This window comes from Copadichromis virginalis, linkage group LG23 (genome assembly GCF_057382275.1).
Source record: "Copadichromis virginalis isolate Kocher_CV1m ecotype Utaka linkage group LG23, C_Virginalis_male_GT1.1, whole genome shotgun sequence".
Classification (NCBI taxonomy): domain Eukaryota; kingdom Metazoa; phylum Chordata; class Actinopteri; order Cichliformes; family Cichlidae; genus Copadichromis; species Copadichromis virginalis.
Window position 1 is genome coordinate 44855548 of NC_140639.1, and position 15368 is coordinate 44870915.

At 47.0% G+C, this 15368-nt stretch overlaps 1 protein-coding gene across 2 annotated transcripts in view; it reads left to right on the forward strand.

The window, feature by feature from the left end:
* Positions 1-15368, forward strand: part of nrp2a (neuropilin 2a) — a 60803-nt gene that overhangs the window by 26129 nt on the left and 19306 nt on the right. For both annotated transcript variants that reach the window (XM_085447227.1, XM_085447228.1), the window contains exons 4-11: positions 638-868; positions 2258-2413; positions 2954-3123; positions 4079-4234; positions 10550-10694; positions 12488-12663; positions 13023-13202; positions 13297-13441. In XM_085447227.1, the coding sequence (XP_085303353.1) occupies positions 638-868; positions 2258-2413; positions 2954-3123; positions 4079-4234; positions 10550-10694; positions 12488-12663; positions 13023-13202; positions 13297-13441 (1359 nt within the window). The remainder of the gene's footprint in view (positions 1-637; positions 869-2257; positions 2414-2953; positions 3124-4078; positions 4235-10549; positions 10695-12487; positions 12664-13022; positions 13203-13296; positions 13442-15368) is intronic.

Genomic DNA, 15368 nt, shown 5'->3' on the forward strand with positions numbered 1-15368 from the left:
CTCAAGGTGAGCCGCCCAGGGCGCATAAATCTGCATAGCTAATGAGGAGCCGCCGCAAAGGGCCCACTTAGAACCATTACACAACTTTTGTGGTATGCATGAGCGAGGTGTGCGAGAGAAAGTGAAAGACACGCGCACACACAGAGTGCAAATGAGACCCAAAAAAGGGTAAAATTTTAAATATATGCTCTAAAGCAGGGTTCCGTCTTTAAAGGTGGAATTTTTTAAGGGCTCAGGTAAAGGCTGGGTTTTGCAGTGCACTGTCATTGTTTGAGAGCACAGAGGTGGTATGAATTTAAGGGGAGCGTGCACAAAAAAAGAGCTCTAAGCCTGCTTGCGTTGCATGATGCAAAATTAGAAATGCCCAGTTGAGCATTTGCTCGCTCTGTTGGGTTTTTTCCCTCCTCCATCTACAGCCACGAGTCGTGCACGTTCGTGTCCTTTCACCACCGCAGCTACTGTAAAATCCCAGCGGGGCTGTCAGTGACGAATGAGTTTCTGAAACACCTTCTGCAAGTCAGATGAGATACCGCCACGTGATCGATTGCTCCTGCTCGTAACGCAACCATTATGGGTTTTTGTTTTTGTTTTTCACTCCCGACTCTAAATATCCTCTTATCCTTGTGTGTCTGCTTAGGCTCGGAATTCTGCTTCCGCAATTTCACCAGCCCTACCGGCATGATCGAGTCCCCGGGGTTCCCGGATAAATACCCTCACAATCTGGAATGCTCCTACATGATCATTGCCCCGCCCCACATGGACATCACGCTCACCTTCCTGACCTTCGATCTCGAGAACGACCCCCTGCTGGTCGGAGAGGGTGACTGCAAGTACGACTGGCTGGACGTGTGGGACGGTCTGCCACAAGGTGAGCGCACAGACACACACAGACACACACAAACAGATGTCGGAATATCTCAGCGTGAGCGTAGACACACTGGAAAGACACCCTGTCCTCACCTTTTAACGTGCGTGGACAGCCACATTTCCACATGCACATTCCTACACTGAAATCTGCATAGCAGCCTTCAATTTCCTGTGCAGGCATCCCTCTCTTTGATGTAAGCTCTTACCGTACAGTCCATCCCATTACATGGGAGGGGGGGGACTGGACACCCCTGAGGACCAATCTGTTCCCATGGTTCTCTTCCCTCTCCATAATAACAACCCGTTCCTAACCCCCCTCGTACTTTCCTCCCTGTCCTCCATCCTTATCACCTAGCACTTCCTTCCTCCCCAGGGTGAGCGAGAGTGACGGCCACGATGAGTATCTGCTTGTATGCAAAGAGCCGAGATCAGAAAGTGGGAATGGGAGGGGTTTGGGGGAGAAAAACATTTGAGGATGTTATCAAGGGGCTTTGATAGTGACCGCCATAGGGTAATGCTAGTTGCTCTGTAGCTGATGAAAGCCACATTAGTAGTGGTGAGTGGTTCATTTCTCACCTCTCGCTTTGCCGAGTTCCTTTTCTTCTCTCTTTTTTTCCTTTTCTTTTTGAAAATATGAAGCAGGGTGGGGGGGGGGGGGGAACCAAGGATTTGCTCTAATTATTCCATTTTCAGTCGCTAAGAAGGGATCCAAGTGGATTTAAAATTCCAATTATAGCCTTGAATTTAGGAGCTTTGATAGCTGAAAACAATTTATACCATTCAAAGTTGAGAATTAGGAGCAAATTAAAGTGTAACCCAGTTCCAGTGAGCCTGAGTTTCCTTGGGCGTGAAAGAGGGACGGGAGACGAGGCGGAAGGGTGAAGAATTTTTGTGTCTGGAGACCGTTGTAATCCTTAATGTTTGTGAGTGCGTGCGCGCATGTGTGTGTCTATGCGTGTGTGAGTGCTTGTCTGCAGCTGATCCCAGTGCAGCTTGCATTAAAGCAAGGGATTCCATTCCCTCTCCTGCTGGGTTCTGGCTGAGACACACACATGGCAGATGGAGGGATGGACAGGAGAGTTAAGGGAGAGAGGAATGAATGGAGGAAGGGGAGATGGAGGAGAGGCATGCTGTGAGTCATTAGACAACACTTACCGAAGCAGCATGACCACTGGAAACCTGTCTTTGCAGTGCTGGATTTCCTTTTTTTTAATCTTATAGGAATTATCACATGTGCGTGCTTTTTCTGATTTTTCTTCCTTCCTTGAATGTAGCATCATACAGAAAAAGCAGTAAATGTTGAGTTTTTCAAAATAACAGCACGAATGTTTCTTTTAAAATCATTTCTTTGCAATATGACTGTATAAACATGAATTTCGTGTGTGTGCAGTGGCTCCTCTGATTGGCCGGTACTGCGGGACAAAGATCCCCCCAGAGATCCAATCGTCCTCCGGCCTGCTGTCCCTCTCCTTCCACACCGACATGGCTGTCGCCAAAGACGGCTTCTCCGCCCGCTACAACATGACACAAAAAGAAGTCTCCGACTGTGAGTGCACCATCACTTTAAGAGCGCACGTGTGCGTGCATTTGTGTGTACAGAGTGTAGGTTTGCTTACCTGCTTTTATTCCCAACTCGATTTTCTCTCTTTCACCGCTTTCGTCTCTGTCATCTCTGCTGACACTCGTCTTTCTCTCTTCATCTTTTTTCTTTTTCCTCCTCTCCTCTTACCCTCTCGATCTCTTCAGCCGTGCCTGCTTTAATGCTATTTCAATCTCGGAGCGCTCCCTCGCCCCTCTCAGCCTATTTTGCGCTCTCCTAAGAGAGCATGATTTCTCAGAAGCGGGCTCATACTATTTTCTTTTAGAATATAAATTAACTCAACCTCAATTTAACTTCACTCACCTGTTGGGCTGCTTTCTGCCTCTCATTGTCTTTTCTCTTTGTGTCTGCCTGAGTTTAACTTCACGCCTCTTGTTTTTTCGAGCTCTGTGCCCCTCATGCCTTTTCTTTCATGTCTGCTAAACCGTTATATTCAGTTATATTCAATGCAAACATAGCTGACGTTGCTCCCTCTTCTCCCGTCAGCATTTCACTGCAGCATGGCGCTGGGCATGGAGTCGGGGAAGATCAGCGACGACCAAATCACGGCCTCGACGTCCTTTTACGACAATCGCTGGCTGCCGCGCCAGGCTCGCCTCAACAACGACGACAACGCTTGGACGCCGGCAGAGGACAGCAACAAGGAATACATACAGGTATCACTCCGCGAGGTTCAAGCAGGCCTACGCTGTCGAGATCAGTCGATGTCAGCGGCAGCTCGCAGCAGCTGACGGATCAGCTGGTACCCTTTCATGCATTCAGTCGGCAAATGTCAACTATTTAAGTCGCTTTAGCCCACCTGCAGTTGTTTCGTACCCCAGAAAGAAGTCGTGCTGCTTCTTTCTTTGCCTTAAGCTTTCCATGAATGTACGTGGAAGGGGCAGAGAGGTTCCAGAACAGAGCCGTGCCACCAAATATAAATAACCGCGCATTTGAGCTGTCTCGAGGGCCCGGGTGTTTAAGAAACTTTTAAATGCAGTTGGTTTGCTCTGGTAGAAATCTGAAGGCGAATATTTGATTTAAGGCACAAAGTCTAGAGCGGGTCGACACTGATATCTGAATCAGCGACGCGTTAACTCGCTGGTGACAGTAAATTTGTCTCGGTGATACTTGCGGAAGAAGGCTCGGCGAAGAAGGCTCTCACGTACAGTGGGGGACACACAGAGGTGCTCACACATAAAGGGAATGGAGGAACTGTGAACCGATGATAAGGAAGTGCTTCCACACTCTCAATCTTTCCTGTCTCAAACGCGTGCATAGGCAGAGCGCGGAGGAGAGCGGCAAGAAGGCCGTGATTGATGAAGGTGCTCTTCAGGAATGCATCCGAACACTGCGCCATTGATCTTTGCCTCCAACCATTCCTCCCCTTACACACATCACAATGTACAGACACACACACACACACACACTCATAGATACCACCTAGGCTTCTTCAGTAGAAGGCCACAATCTGCTGCTGCTGCTGTGTGAGCAATAGACTTGCAGCTGCTCGGCTATCTGCATCAGCCCGGAGCACATCCATCCTGCAGTCTACGGAGCTTTCTCTGCCGCTATTCTATTTTATTTCAGTTCATGAAAACAAGTTTTATACATTTTCCCCCTTTTTTCCAGGTGGATCTTCATTTCCTCAAGGTTTTGACCGGTATTGCCACACAGGGCGCCATATCCAAGGAAACGCAGAAGTCCTACTACGTCACAACCTTCAAGCTGGAGGTCAGCACCAACGGAGAGGACTGGATGGTGTACCGCCATGGCAAGAACCACAAGGTAGAGCATTAAACGTGTTTATAAGTAAAAACGAAGCCTGAAATGGTCCAACGGGCAAGCTCGCTTTAAAGTGAAGCCGAGCATCCACGCTGAACGCCGCATTTACACCTCCGAGATGTTCTCAAACAACTAAGGTTGTTGTGTTCGCTCGAGAGCCATATCAATGGCATCAGCGGACGCTAAATTCCTGAAGGAGTCTTTCCCCTTCTAAGACTGTTTATGAACCCGAGTCATGACCTCAGTCATGAGTTGGAGAGAAAGGGAACGGGAGGGAGGAAGAGATAGAGAGAGGAGGGGAACCTGACAAACAAGAACAATGGAGTCCTCTGTGTGCCCTTATCTGGAACCGCTATTTATCATCTTTCTCAGCCTAACTCACACACACACACACCTGGGGGTTGTGAAACCCTCTGGAGGCCGGCCAGGTGTGGACTGAGCAAATTTGCGCCTTGAGAGATTCGCAGCATTACTCTCCAAAATCGCTCCCATTTAGTGCTTCGATCGAGCCTCGTTAAATCTGCATTTGATTGCCTGCTCGTTGTTACTTATATACACACAATGGCAGGTTGTTGCCATGCCGTGACCTGCAGACAGCCTGTTTCCAGGGCATTTAAACCTTGTCCCTCACATCTGGTTTAAGGTCACTGTGGATTTCAAACAAAAAAATAGAGACTGGCAAGAGTGGGCGTGTGTGTAAAGAGGGGTTAATCCACACTACCCGCACAGACTGGGATTCCCCACCCCCCCTCATCCTTCTGTGTGTGCCAGTGATTGGTTTGGGTGGGGCCAGTGGGGGGTATTTGATGTAGAGATTATTAAACAAAATGTGGATTTGACACAAAAGTCAACATCTGTCCAATTTATTAGAACCCCCGGAAAAACACACACACACAATTGAGAGGACCCCCTCCCTTTCTTTAAATAACCTCTGGCTGATCTCCCTGTCTGGAGATCTGTGCGTGTGAGCGCATACGTATATGATGTGTGCCTGTCTGCGGCGTGTAATCTGAGTCCGGTAATCCGTCTGAGCAAAAACTGCTCGGACACTTTGAGACACGGAATCAGACAGATGCTTAGGCATGCATTTTGCATTCGGGAGAGAGATATTAGTGGCGCTACGCTGCTTTGAAAACAGCGTTTTGTTAGCTTTTAGAAAACCGTAAAGGCGGTAGGAGGATTGAAGATCTGTGAAAGATAGAACAAAATCTGAAAAATGTATGTTTTCTAAAGAAAATGGTGAAAACCCGACAAACAAAAGTCTGAGGAAGCAAAGTCAGGGAATAATGCCTGCTGCTTTTTCTAATTGGACACTACTTAATCTACATAAAATGCAGAATTGATTAAGCATACCATCTGCTTCTGATGATAAAGAAATACGACAGCTACAGCATTTACTGCATGCATGATAGGGCTCTAAATTCAAACTCTACAAGGATTTATTGCACACTCTCCCTCCTCTTATGTATAATAAAGAGGCATCTCAGATTGCGTTACATAAAACCTGCTCTTTGTGTATTTGCCGACCACAGAGAGAGCCGTCTAGGAGAGTTTGCAGCCACGGTTTTTACCTCGGACTTCGTGATGGTGAAGCCAAAGAATTCGCTTTACTCTTCGTGACCCTCGTCAGACAGGTTCCCTTCTGTTCTCCAAAGGCTGCAGTTGAATCTTTCCGTGACTGCTAATCCACCACTGGTGTTTTACAAACTCCCGGTTAGCCTGTCCTAAGCCCCCCAAAGAGCCCTTAAGTGGTTGAAGCTCAGTTCTCGTCAGGGGTCCTGTAATGACTGGGATTTGGTTCTTCTAATTGTCATTTAGCAGTGAGCTTGAAGCTCGTGCAGCTTTGGACAGGAGCGTGTAGACGTGTCATTAGTGTGTGTGCGTGTGCGTAAGGTTGAGGCACGAGTGTGCCTGTGCATCACGTATGAATCACCCGTGAAAGAAAGGGCCAGCTTGGTGGTTCTTACCTCCCCGTGTTTGCTAATGGAAGACAGCTCTCTGACACGATGCGTCGCTTTTTTGATGTGTTAACAAAGGATGAAGGGCTGAATGCTCCTAAGAAGAAAAGGGAAAGTAATGTGGGAAATTAGAGTGATGCAGAAAGGTGTAAAACACACCAGCGCTGCACATTAATCACCTCAATCACACCACCAGGTGTGGGCGTTTCTGTCAATTTTATAAATTTTTTTCCCAAATATTCTGCATGCCATCGCATTTTCAATTCGACACCCATGTGACTTGTTAATTCTAAGTCACATTTCTCACATATGCGCCTCATTACTTGATGAGATGCGAAGACACTCAGGAATTGCATATTTCGCACACTTACACGTAGACGCGAGCTTCGCAACGACTTTTTTCTTCTGTTTTGTTTTGTTTAAATAGACGCGCACGCTCCCGCGCCCAAACTAATTAACATTTAAAACACACGCTGTCACCTGTCTGTGAAGAAAATCCCAGGCGTCCCAGTGCTAAGCAAGCTTTGTGCTGCTGAAAGGCACTGTATGTGCTAAATCAGTCTAACACTGACACACACATAGTAACATGGAGGAGAGGGGGTGAAAAGTCAGCCTTCAGCTTTTCTTCCTGCACCTCCATCACACTGTAGAGTAGAAGAGAATAGAATAGCCTTTTATTACCTTTGTAGCTCTCAGGCTAGCGGTGGACATATCGATCGATCAGGTGGTATCGCTAATACTGGCCCTGTATTCACTTGGTATGCGATCAATGCCCACATTTGTAGTATCCCACAGCACTAGCTCGGGCACAAACACACAGGCTTTGTTTTCCGCTTATTCTACATGCTGATGCGTATTAAAAACAGCGTGTGCGTGCGCCGACACACAGCGAGACACAATCGGTTACATCGGCACCAAGCAGGAGGCTTTGACCAGAGGTGGTGTTAGGGTCACGACGTCAACCTTTGCACGCGCGCACACACTCGCCTCAGCCTCTCTTAGAGCTAGTTGTAGAGAGCGGCCAGCTGGAACCAGTTTCTACTGTCAACATCTTCATAGTGAGAAACAGGGGAAGAGAGCCAGGGGGGATGAAAAGTGTAATGGACGGAGAAAGAGGCTTGGATCAGGAGAACAACATGGGAGTGAAGAAAGAAAAAAAATGGCTGGAAAACAAATAATGGCTTGTGCAGAGAGCTTGCCACATCTCCCCCTGGTGCCATCATGTTGCAGAAAAACACTGACAGAGGAAGGAGATGTGTGCCAAAACAGCGCAGAATGGATGGTAAATGAATCAAGCTATGATGTGTACATCCATCCGCACCTCACTTTCCAGGAACAAGCGCTCTAACAAGATCCAGCAAACCTCTGCCTGCTTTAAGATTGCACATTACATTTCCGTGCTCTGTTTGCTTAGAAATGTCAGGAGGATGTTTACTATAATACAAACACGCCCATCGCGGTGACCTGGTTCTCTGCAAAAGTCATCAATAGTTAAACACCCGTGGTGCCTGGGTTCTGCCGATGTCCGCGAAAAAGAGGCCTGACCGTCACATGTTGCTATGCGAGCGCGTAATGGGGTCTTCGTTATATTTTAATGACTCTCGGCTCACTTGGAGACACAACATGACAGCATCAATTATTCAGCCCACCTCGAAAGCACGCTCACGTGAGGGGAGGGACCCGTATAGACACACACATTAAAAAATAAAACCCCAAAATTCCAGTTGTTAGGCAGATTGGAGGTGGCCCAGACACCAACCACACTGATCGCCCTTCCTGTTGCTACAACTTCCTTTATTTCAAGTTGGCGAAAAAGTAACCAGGTTACCAACGAGTTAGTCAATGAACAACCATCTGCTTCCCATGGCCGTTGACCTTTAACCTTAGAAGTAATGGGTGAGGAGTGGGAGACCACTCAGGTATCCTGACAATAGAGTGGAGGAAGTCGTGAGAACCGAGGACACTAAAGACCAAACCGGCAACTCTTCACTGCCCTTGTCTTTCTGTGCTGTCTTTCTTCTAAGTTTGCTCTCTCTCCACTCACATCCATAATAATTTGCTTTTTAAAAGGAAAATAAAAAGAGCCTCTGGAGATGATTCGTACTGAGAAGATTATTCTTTTTGTGTCAGTAATGTTGGCCACATTCCCAGGTTTTATCCAAAGATGAGTAGGAAAGAAAAGCAGCTGGCAGTGTTGCAGTGCATTGACTGATGGCCTTTTAGCAACGTTGGGCATTTTGAAACATTTCTGGGAAGCTGAAGCCCACAGATATTTTACAGTCATTCCTCAGTCTACCCACTTCTATTGACCGAAACGCACTGCTGTTTTATTTACGTGGCATTTATTAAAGTAAACTTTGTGCCAAAGTTGGAACTTTACACAAAAAATAGTGTTCGTTAGGTTTTTTTGTGTTTTTTTTTTTTGCTTGTTTTTGCATTTCCAGCTTCTTCCCAAATGAGGAAATTCCACTGAATTTTCTCATTTTGGCTTATTATGTGATAAATGCTTGGATGGAGTATTTCCTGTTACAGTCGATCTGCTCGTTGTTCTTTTCCTCCCTGCTCGTCACCACTCCCTTCATATTCCTAAGTTATGTCCTCTGCCCTCCATTCAACCTTTTTCTGTCTGCCGCTCCCTTCTCCCGCACACCCTCGCTTTTTCTGTCATTAACCATCCTTCTGAGGACGCGCTTCCTTTCCCCCGCAGTCATTTTCGTTTTTACTGCCTCACGTGCTGCTCTTTGTCTCACATACCCGGCATCTGGGAGTGGGAATGATGGGGCGGTTGTATTGCAAGGCCTGCCTTCCATCATGGACGCGCACTGGTGTTTACATAACCCCCATAACCACATCCCCTGTTTTGCCTCTTAGGTAAACATAACAGCTGTCTATCCTCGATCCAGCAGCAGATAGAGCAGCGATAGGCCCGCTTATCTGTTCAAACACTCACAGCGCTTTGTATTATCAGTGTGAGCTCCACTTGATTTAATCAGGCCATGCCCAAAATCAAATAAAACCCCCCGAGAAGGATTTTAGAAATGATATCACTCGTATTCCCATCGGTTATGGAATTTCTGGAATATCATTTTTTAGAGTTAGGGGAATTTTGTAAATGGGTCAAACAGAAAGCAGACTTTAATGATTTAAAAAAAATATATTAAAAAAATCAAATTTTTAAGGCTGTGGTAGAGTGCTGAGGTTTGATCTCAATTAAAGTAAAAGAAAACTCGTGTAGGGACCTTTTTTTTAGGCATGATGCCTTTTAATCTTTAATTCAGCCGCTTGTAGCAGTTGTCTTCCCATCTCTCCATTGTGTGCGGCAGCTGTGATGCGGCGTTCCTATCAGCTGGCACGGTCAACCGCAAACAGAGAGTGAGTGACACTTAACAGTCACTCAGTTAAAAGACGCTCACCCTGCTTATCTGGGTGCGTGGGATGTGACCGTGTTTGTGTGGGCTCCTGTGGTTTCCTGCGTCTGGGTGTGCGGTTACAGTGAGTAGCCGCCAGCAAGAGGAAGAAAGGCATGCGGGAGGTGTGAGGAGACATCAACAGCGCGGTCTGGACGAGGAGATTTATGTAGAAAATGGAGGTTTTTGAGATGAAGGGATTCAGAGCGATGTGGGCTCGAGAGTGGAGGGAAGAGGATGCGGGGAAGGAAAGAGGAGGAAGTCACAATTGAGTGTTCCCATCCGATTCTCTCGAGCATCACAGGCGATTGCACACTTTTCTGCCCACAACAGGAAGTAACTTGACCACCGCGGTTACATTTGCCCTCTGACCCCTCCACCCTCACTGCCCCACCCCGCTGCCTTACGGGAGGAAAGGAGCGGTTCAGGGAGAAGTGAATGTTGATGCTGTGGAAGCGTCAGGAAGTGAATTTCACTCGCATCCTGCCCACCTGGATAGACTTCCTGTCTCCGGCGGCTAATCATGTTCTGTCGTGTCAGGTCAACTCTCCCACAGCTTCCTATGACCACCAGTGCAGAGGTGTGTGGAAGTCGATAGATGTCGATAGGGTGTGTGTGTGTGTTTGAGGAAATCTCATCCTTCGATGGGCTTTCCCAGCCTCCCGGTGCTGAACCTTCGACCCTAAAACACATCGACAGCTGGGCTGGTGACACTGGATCCGTGTTTGGGTTGTCTCTGCTTTGTCCGGCCTGCCACTGTGTGTGTGTGTGTGTGTGTGTGTGTGTGTGTGAAGCCAAGCGAAACTGTGCACTGTGGGTGGGTGTTCAAACAAGAGTGTGTGTGTGTCTAACTGAGAAAGAGAAATAAGACAGCACAGCTAAGTTACAGCACATCTCCTCCTGATGGTAACCAACCCTTTTTTGCTTGTCCTCTGTTTGCCTTTGCTGTCCAGATTTTCCACGCTAACACAGATCCGGCCGAAGTGGTTCTCAACCGCGTCCCGCAGCCGGTCTTGGCCCGGTTCGTTCGGATCCGACCACAGACCTGGAAGAACGGCATCGCCCTTCGTTTCGAGCTCTACGGATGCCAGATTACAGGTGCGTTCGTGGGCGTGTGTGCGTGTCATGAAGCAGTCAAGTTGCCAGAATCATCCCGCTTTGCATTCATGGCTTGAACAGAACTTTTCGTGGGTTTAAATCAGTAATCATGCACCAGCTCTATCCTCTCGGTTCAACCAACACAAAGCACTGTTTTAAAATCTAACTTGTTCTAAAAAAAAGAAAAGAAAGAAAAACCCATCAGCTTTAACGACATTTAACTTCCTAAACCTTAAAGGGCCGGATCAAACACACACACGCATTCAGACATAAATGTGTATTTATACTCTCTCCCACAATCCCTCTTGCTGTGGTTTAAACATGGCAACCCTCGGGCTAATTAAAGAAAGCTTCTGCTTCTGTTCTTTCTTCCAGAGGCACCACCAGTGTCATTTTCCTCTTTCAGTGCTCTCCCACTTCTTTTTCCCCTCTGCTCGCTTTTCTGTCTCTGACTCCCTCAACGCTGCCACCCCCCACCACCACCACATCCCATTTTTCCTCTCATGGTTTTGGAGACTTTTTTTTTTTTGATGTGCCGTCTTTGCTCCGTGAGCTCCTCTAGATTGAGAAACGAGTACCGATCAATCATTCATGGCTCCCCGTTCACTCTTACATCAGAAACTGTGATTCGCCTCAGCCTCAACAGCTGCTGCTATTGGAATAACTATTAGCTCTTACAGTACAGGTGCTTCAGCACACAGGCGCTTTCTAAATATAGCGCGTGACCTCAAAAAAAAGCAGGCACACCTCTTGGAATATACACAGACCCTTCCCACACGTACGCACAGTCACACGTTTTCCGTCTCCTGCGCTTTTTATTCATTATTTACATCTCCTGCATTTGCGGTGACATAACAGCATGAAACTTTGATCTGTGTTCTCTTAAACCGTCAGCACTACTAACATCTCCCCACATCTCTTCCCCTCCGTCTCTCTCGACGCCCTCCGCGCTCATCCAGCGCCGCTCGTCTCTCACTCCGCCTACCTCCGTCCTTCCCCCTCTCCCACTGTTTGTCTCTGCAGGCGACTCATCTCTGCGTTTCTCTCTCCTTTTCCCAGCCTCCCCAAGCCGTCATCTCCCGCTCCAAGTCTCCTTCTCTGCTTTTATTTTCACCCCCGTCACCACTCTTTCTTTCCACTCTCTACTTCTCTGTCTCCCCGCTCCTTGTATCATACCTTATTTTTATCCCCTTAATCCTCATTTCTCTCTCACACATACTCCCTCAGCAAGTTTTATATTATTTTATTTTCACTTCTACTCACCCATCCGTATCGGAATGAGTTTCATTTCCGAGCACTTTGACGTGTACATAAAACTTTCTCTCAGTCGGCGAATGTACATAAAATGTGTGCCGCATAATGAGCAGACGAGCTATTGTACAGAATATAAAGAAACAATGCTCCGAACAGCATTATATGGCGCTCGGGGTATTTTTTTGTTAGATGTGAGATGTGAGAAGCGTGCATGCAAAGCAGACAAGTGTGCCCATTCAGCAGCAGACTTAACATATGCTTTTATCTCACTAATGGCAGCCTAATTGCATATTGAACATGAAGCGGTAGCGCTTTGTTACACATCTTTTTTTTCTCTTCCCTCCATTCTCTTGTCTCTCACCTCATCTTTTCCTGTTTGTTCCAGTCTAAACTCTTAATGCTCAGTGGCCAGCAGTGTGATCCTGCGGCAAAGCCTAACAGCTCCCCGGTGGGAAAATGTGTACCAGCACAGCGTTAGGTGGTCTCTTCTTCCAAGGAAACTAAAGAAGTCTCTAACCCTCTCTGCCTTTCCCCTCCAGATGCTCCGTGTTCAGACCTGCAGGGGCTGATGTCCGGCCTGCTCCCCGATGCCCAGATCTCAACCTCATCCAGCAGGGACGTGGTGTGGAATCCCGGGAGCACCCGTCTCGTGGCCAGCCGCTCCGGCTGGTTCCCTGCTCCTGCGCAGCCACTGGCTGGAGAGGAGTGGCTGCAGGTAGACTTTGCATTTATTGTGCATTACTTTAAAGCAATGATGTTAGCATACACCTTTACCTTCTAGTTAAGTTAAAACGCAGTCACAGAGCACAGCTGCCATAAAAACATAACTATTGTTCTTATGCATGAGTCCCCCCCCCCCCCCCCCCCAAAAAAAAAAAAAAAAAAAAGGCTGCCCAGAGTTTTTCCTTTCCATTGTTGCCAAGTGCTTTCTCATAGTGTGATTGTTGGGTTTTCTTTCTATAACTGTCTTTATCGCACAATATAAAACACATTGAGGTGTCTGTTGTTGTGATTTGGTACTATATGAATAAAACTGAATTGAATTGAATTAAATTATAAATCTAAACTCCACAGGTGGACCTGGGTTTAGCCAAGACAGTGCGCGGAGTCATCACCCAGGGAGCGAGGGGAGGAGACGCAGGAAGTGGAGCGGCCACAGATAACCGGGCATTTGTCAGGAAGTACAAAGTGGCACACAGCCTGAATGGGAAAGATTGGAATTTCATCATGGACAGCAAGACTAGCTTACCAAAGGTGGGTCAGGGGAGGCGGGCAGATGAAGAGCGATGCTCTTGTGTGTTTTTTTTACCAGTTCAGTAACCACTGCAGTGTTGGTTTTTTTGTGCAGATCTTTGAGGGGAACACACACTATGACACCCCAGAGCTCCGGCATTTCGAGGAGACAGTGGCCCAGTATATCCGACTCTATCCAGAGCGGTGGTCTCCGGCAGGCATTGGGATGAGAGTGGAGATTCTGGGCTGTGACCTTCCAGGTAGGACGCTCAGCCGTGATCTGTTTGACACAGGATCATTTTATATACATATATGATAATTTGCTGCCTACAGTATTCCAGGCTGAATTATTTGCCCTGCGCTGTAATGAACTCTAACCAGAAGTGAATGGACCTTGAGGAAGGTGGCTCACTAGAAAAGCGAGCCTCACATTAGATATGCATGAGAGTCATTAGAGGATGCCAGAGGTGAAAAGAGACACCCCGTGTGAGCTGAGAAAGGGAAACTGATAGCACCCTTGAAAAGTAATTATTTCTGATTTATTTCTGATATTATTACACCGGGCTTTGTGTTAAGTTGTCTTTAAGTATCCACAAGCACCGTGAGCGGCAGGCAGTGGACAGAGCTTGGTTTAAATGAATGCATCCCCAGAGAGAGAGAGTATTTATCAGTTCACTCTCCAGCGTGGTCTGTTATCCAGATGTGAAAGTGCTGTCGGATCATACGCGCTATCATCAGCACTCACGCACATATGGACCTTCACTGTTTACCACTCCCTCTGTGCCTCAAAAGGACGACTGGGCAGTATAGCTCAACATTTACAACAGCGCTTAAACATGAGTACATATGCATGTTTTGACACACGTTTACCCCACGCGCCACAGGAAACGAGCAAAGTGTTCATGCATGTTCTCTAGACACGTACTTTATTACACAAGCATGTCAAGCTACGCTTTCATTAGGACGATTTATGTGCTTTTGTGCGCTCCCACAAGACCTGATGAAGAGCACAGTTGAAGAGCGATTGTCATTATCACCTCTACTGCACGTCCAGCTAACAAAGTAACCACAGAGTCTACAATATAAATGTAAATGTGCACAGGTCTGTTTGCATGTGCCTCGTTGTGCAAAGATGCAGCACCCATATTTTCAATCCATCATTATGTACAGTTTTTAAAAAAAAATGAACAGAGGGAAGTTCCATGCAGTTTATGATTGCTGCTTAAAGCTTGCTGCTCTAAACACCTGGTCCCTGGTCATTTTATCCTCCCCTGGAGCTCCTCCAGAGCACAGGAAACAATGTGTTTTACATTAGCTGCTGCCTGATGATTGACATGTGGAAAGCAGAGCACAGAAACCAATGAACACTAAACACCAACTTAAAAAATGGGAACAAAATGAAAAAGTATTTTAGGCTTTACCGCTTGACAGAGTTGACTTTCTGAAGATGGAGTGGAGAGTTCGGGGGAAACGTGACACACAGTACTATTGTTAAGAGTCACACATTGTTCACAGACCACCAGAACTCAGCAGGGATGATGGACTACCGCTGACATCCCGTAAATCATTCGCTTCTCCGTCCCCTCTGATTTTTCAGTCGTTCTCTCCAGTCTTCAGCGATGTTCTCGGTTTACTTTTCACCTTATTGTGATTTAAAGTAAGAGGATGAAATTTATCCCCAAATCAACCCCAGCGCACTAAAGCACAATAAGAGCTCTCTCTCCTTATTCCTCCACATGGTTGCAGTTGTTTCGTTCCCACCCCGAGGCCCAGTGCGTGGGTCTAAAAATGTTTTTGTTCTTTTTTTTTTTCTTCGTTTCCATGCCTCCTCTCTTTTCGTCTCCTCCCCTCTGTTACTCATCACTCGCACCTCTTTTCCACGCTCGCTGCTGTTGGTCCTGACTCCTTCAGTTTCCTGCTCTCCCCCCCCCCCCCCCCCCCCACTGTTGCCACACAACTGACTTGCACACAGATCCTCTACAGTGACTTTTTTTTTTTTAGTGTACGTACTCCCAGAATGAAAAATTTATGAGCTCAGGGATGAAATTTTAGAGGGGAAAAAAATCCAGGTAGGCTCATTTCAGTCTTGGGAGCACTGAAAAGTAGAGCTCGCACATGCTCACGCACACACACCTCAAGCTGTCTGTCCTCCCTCCATAATTTGAGTAAACACAGTAGAGCTAGCTT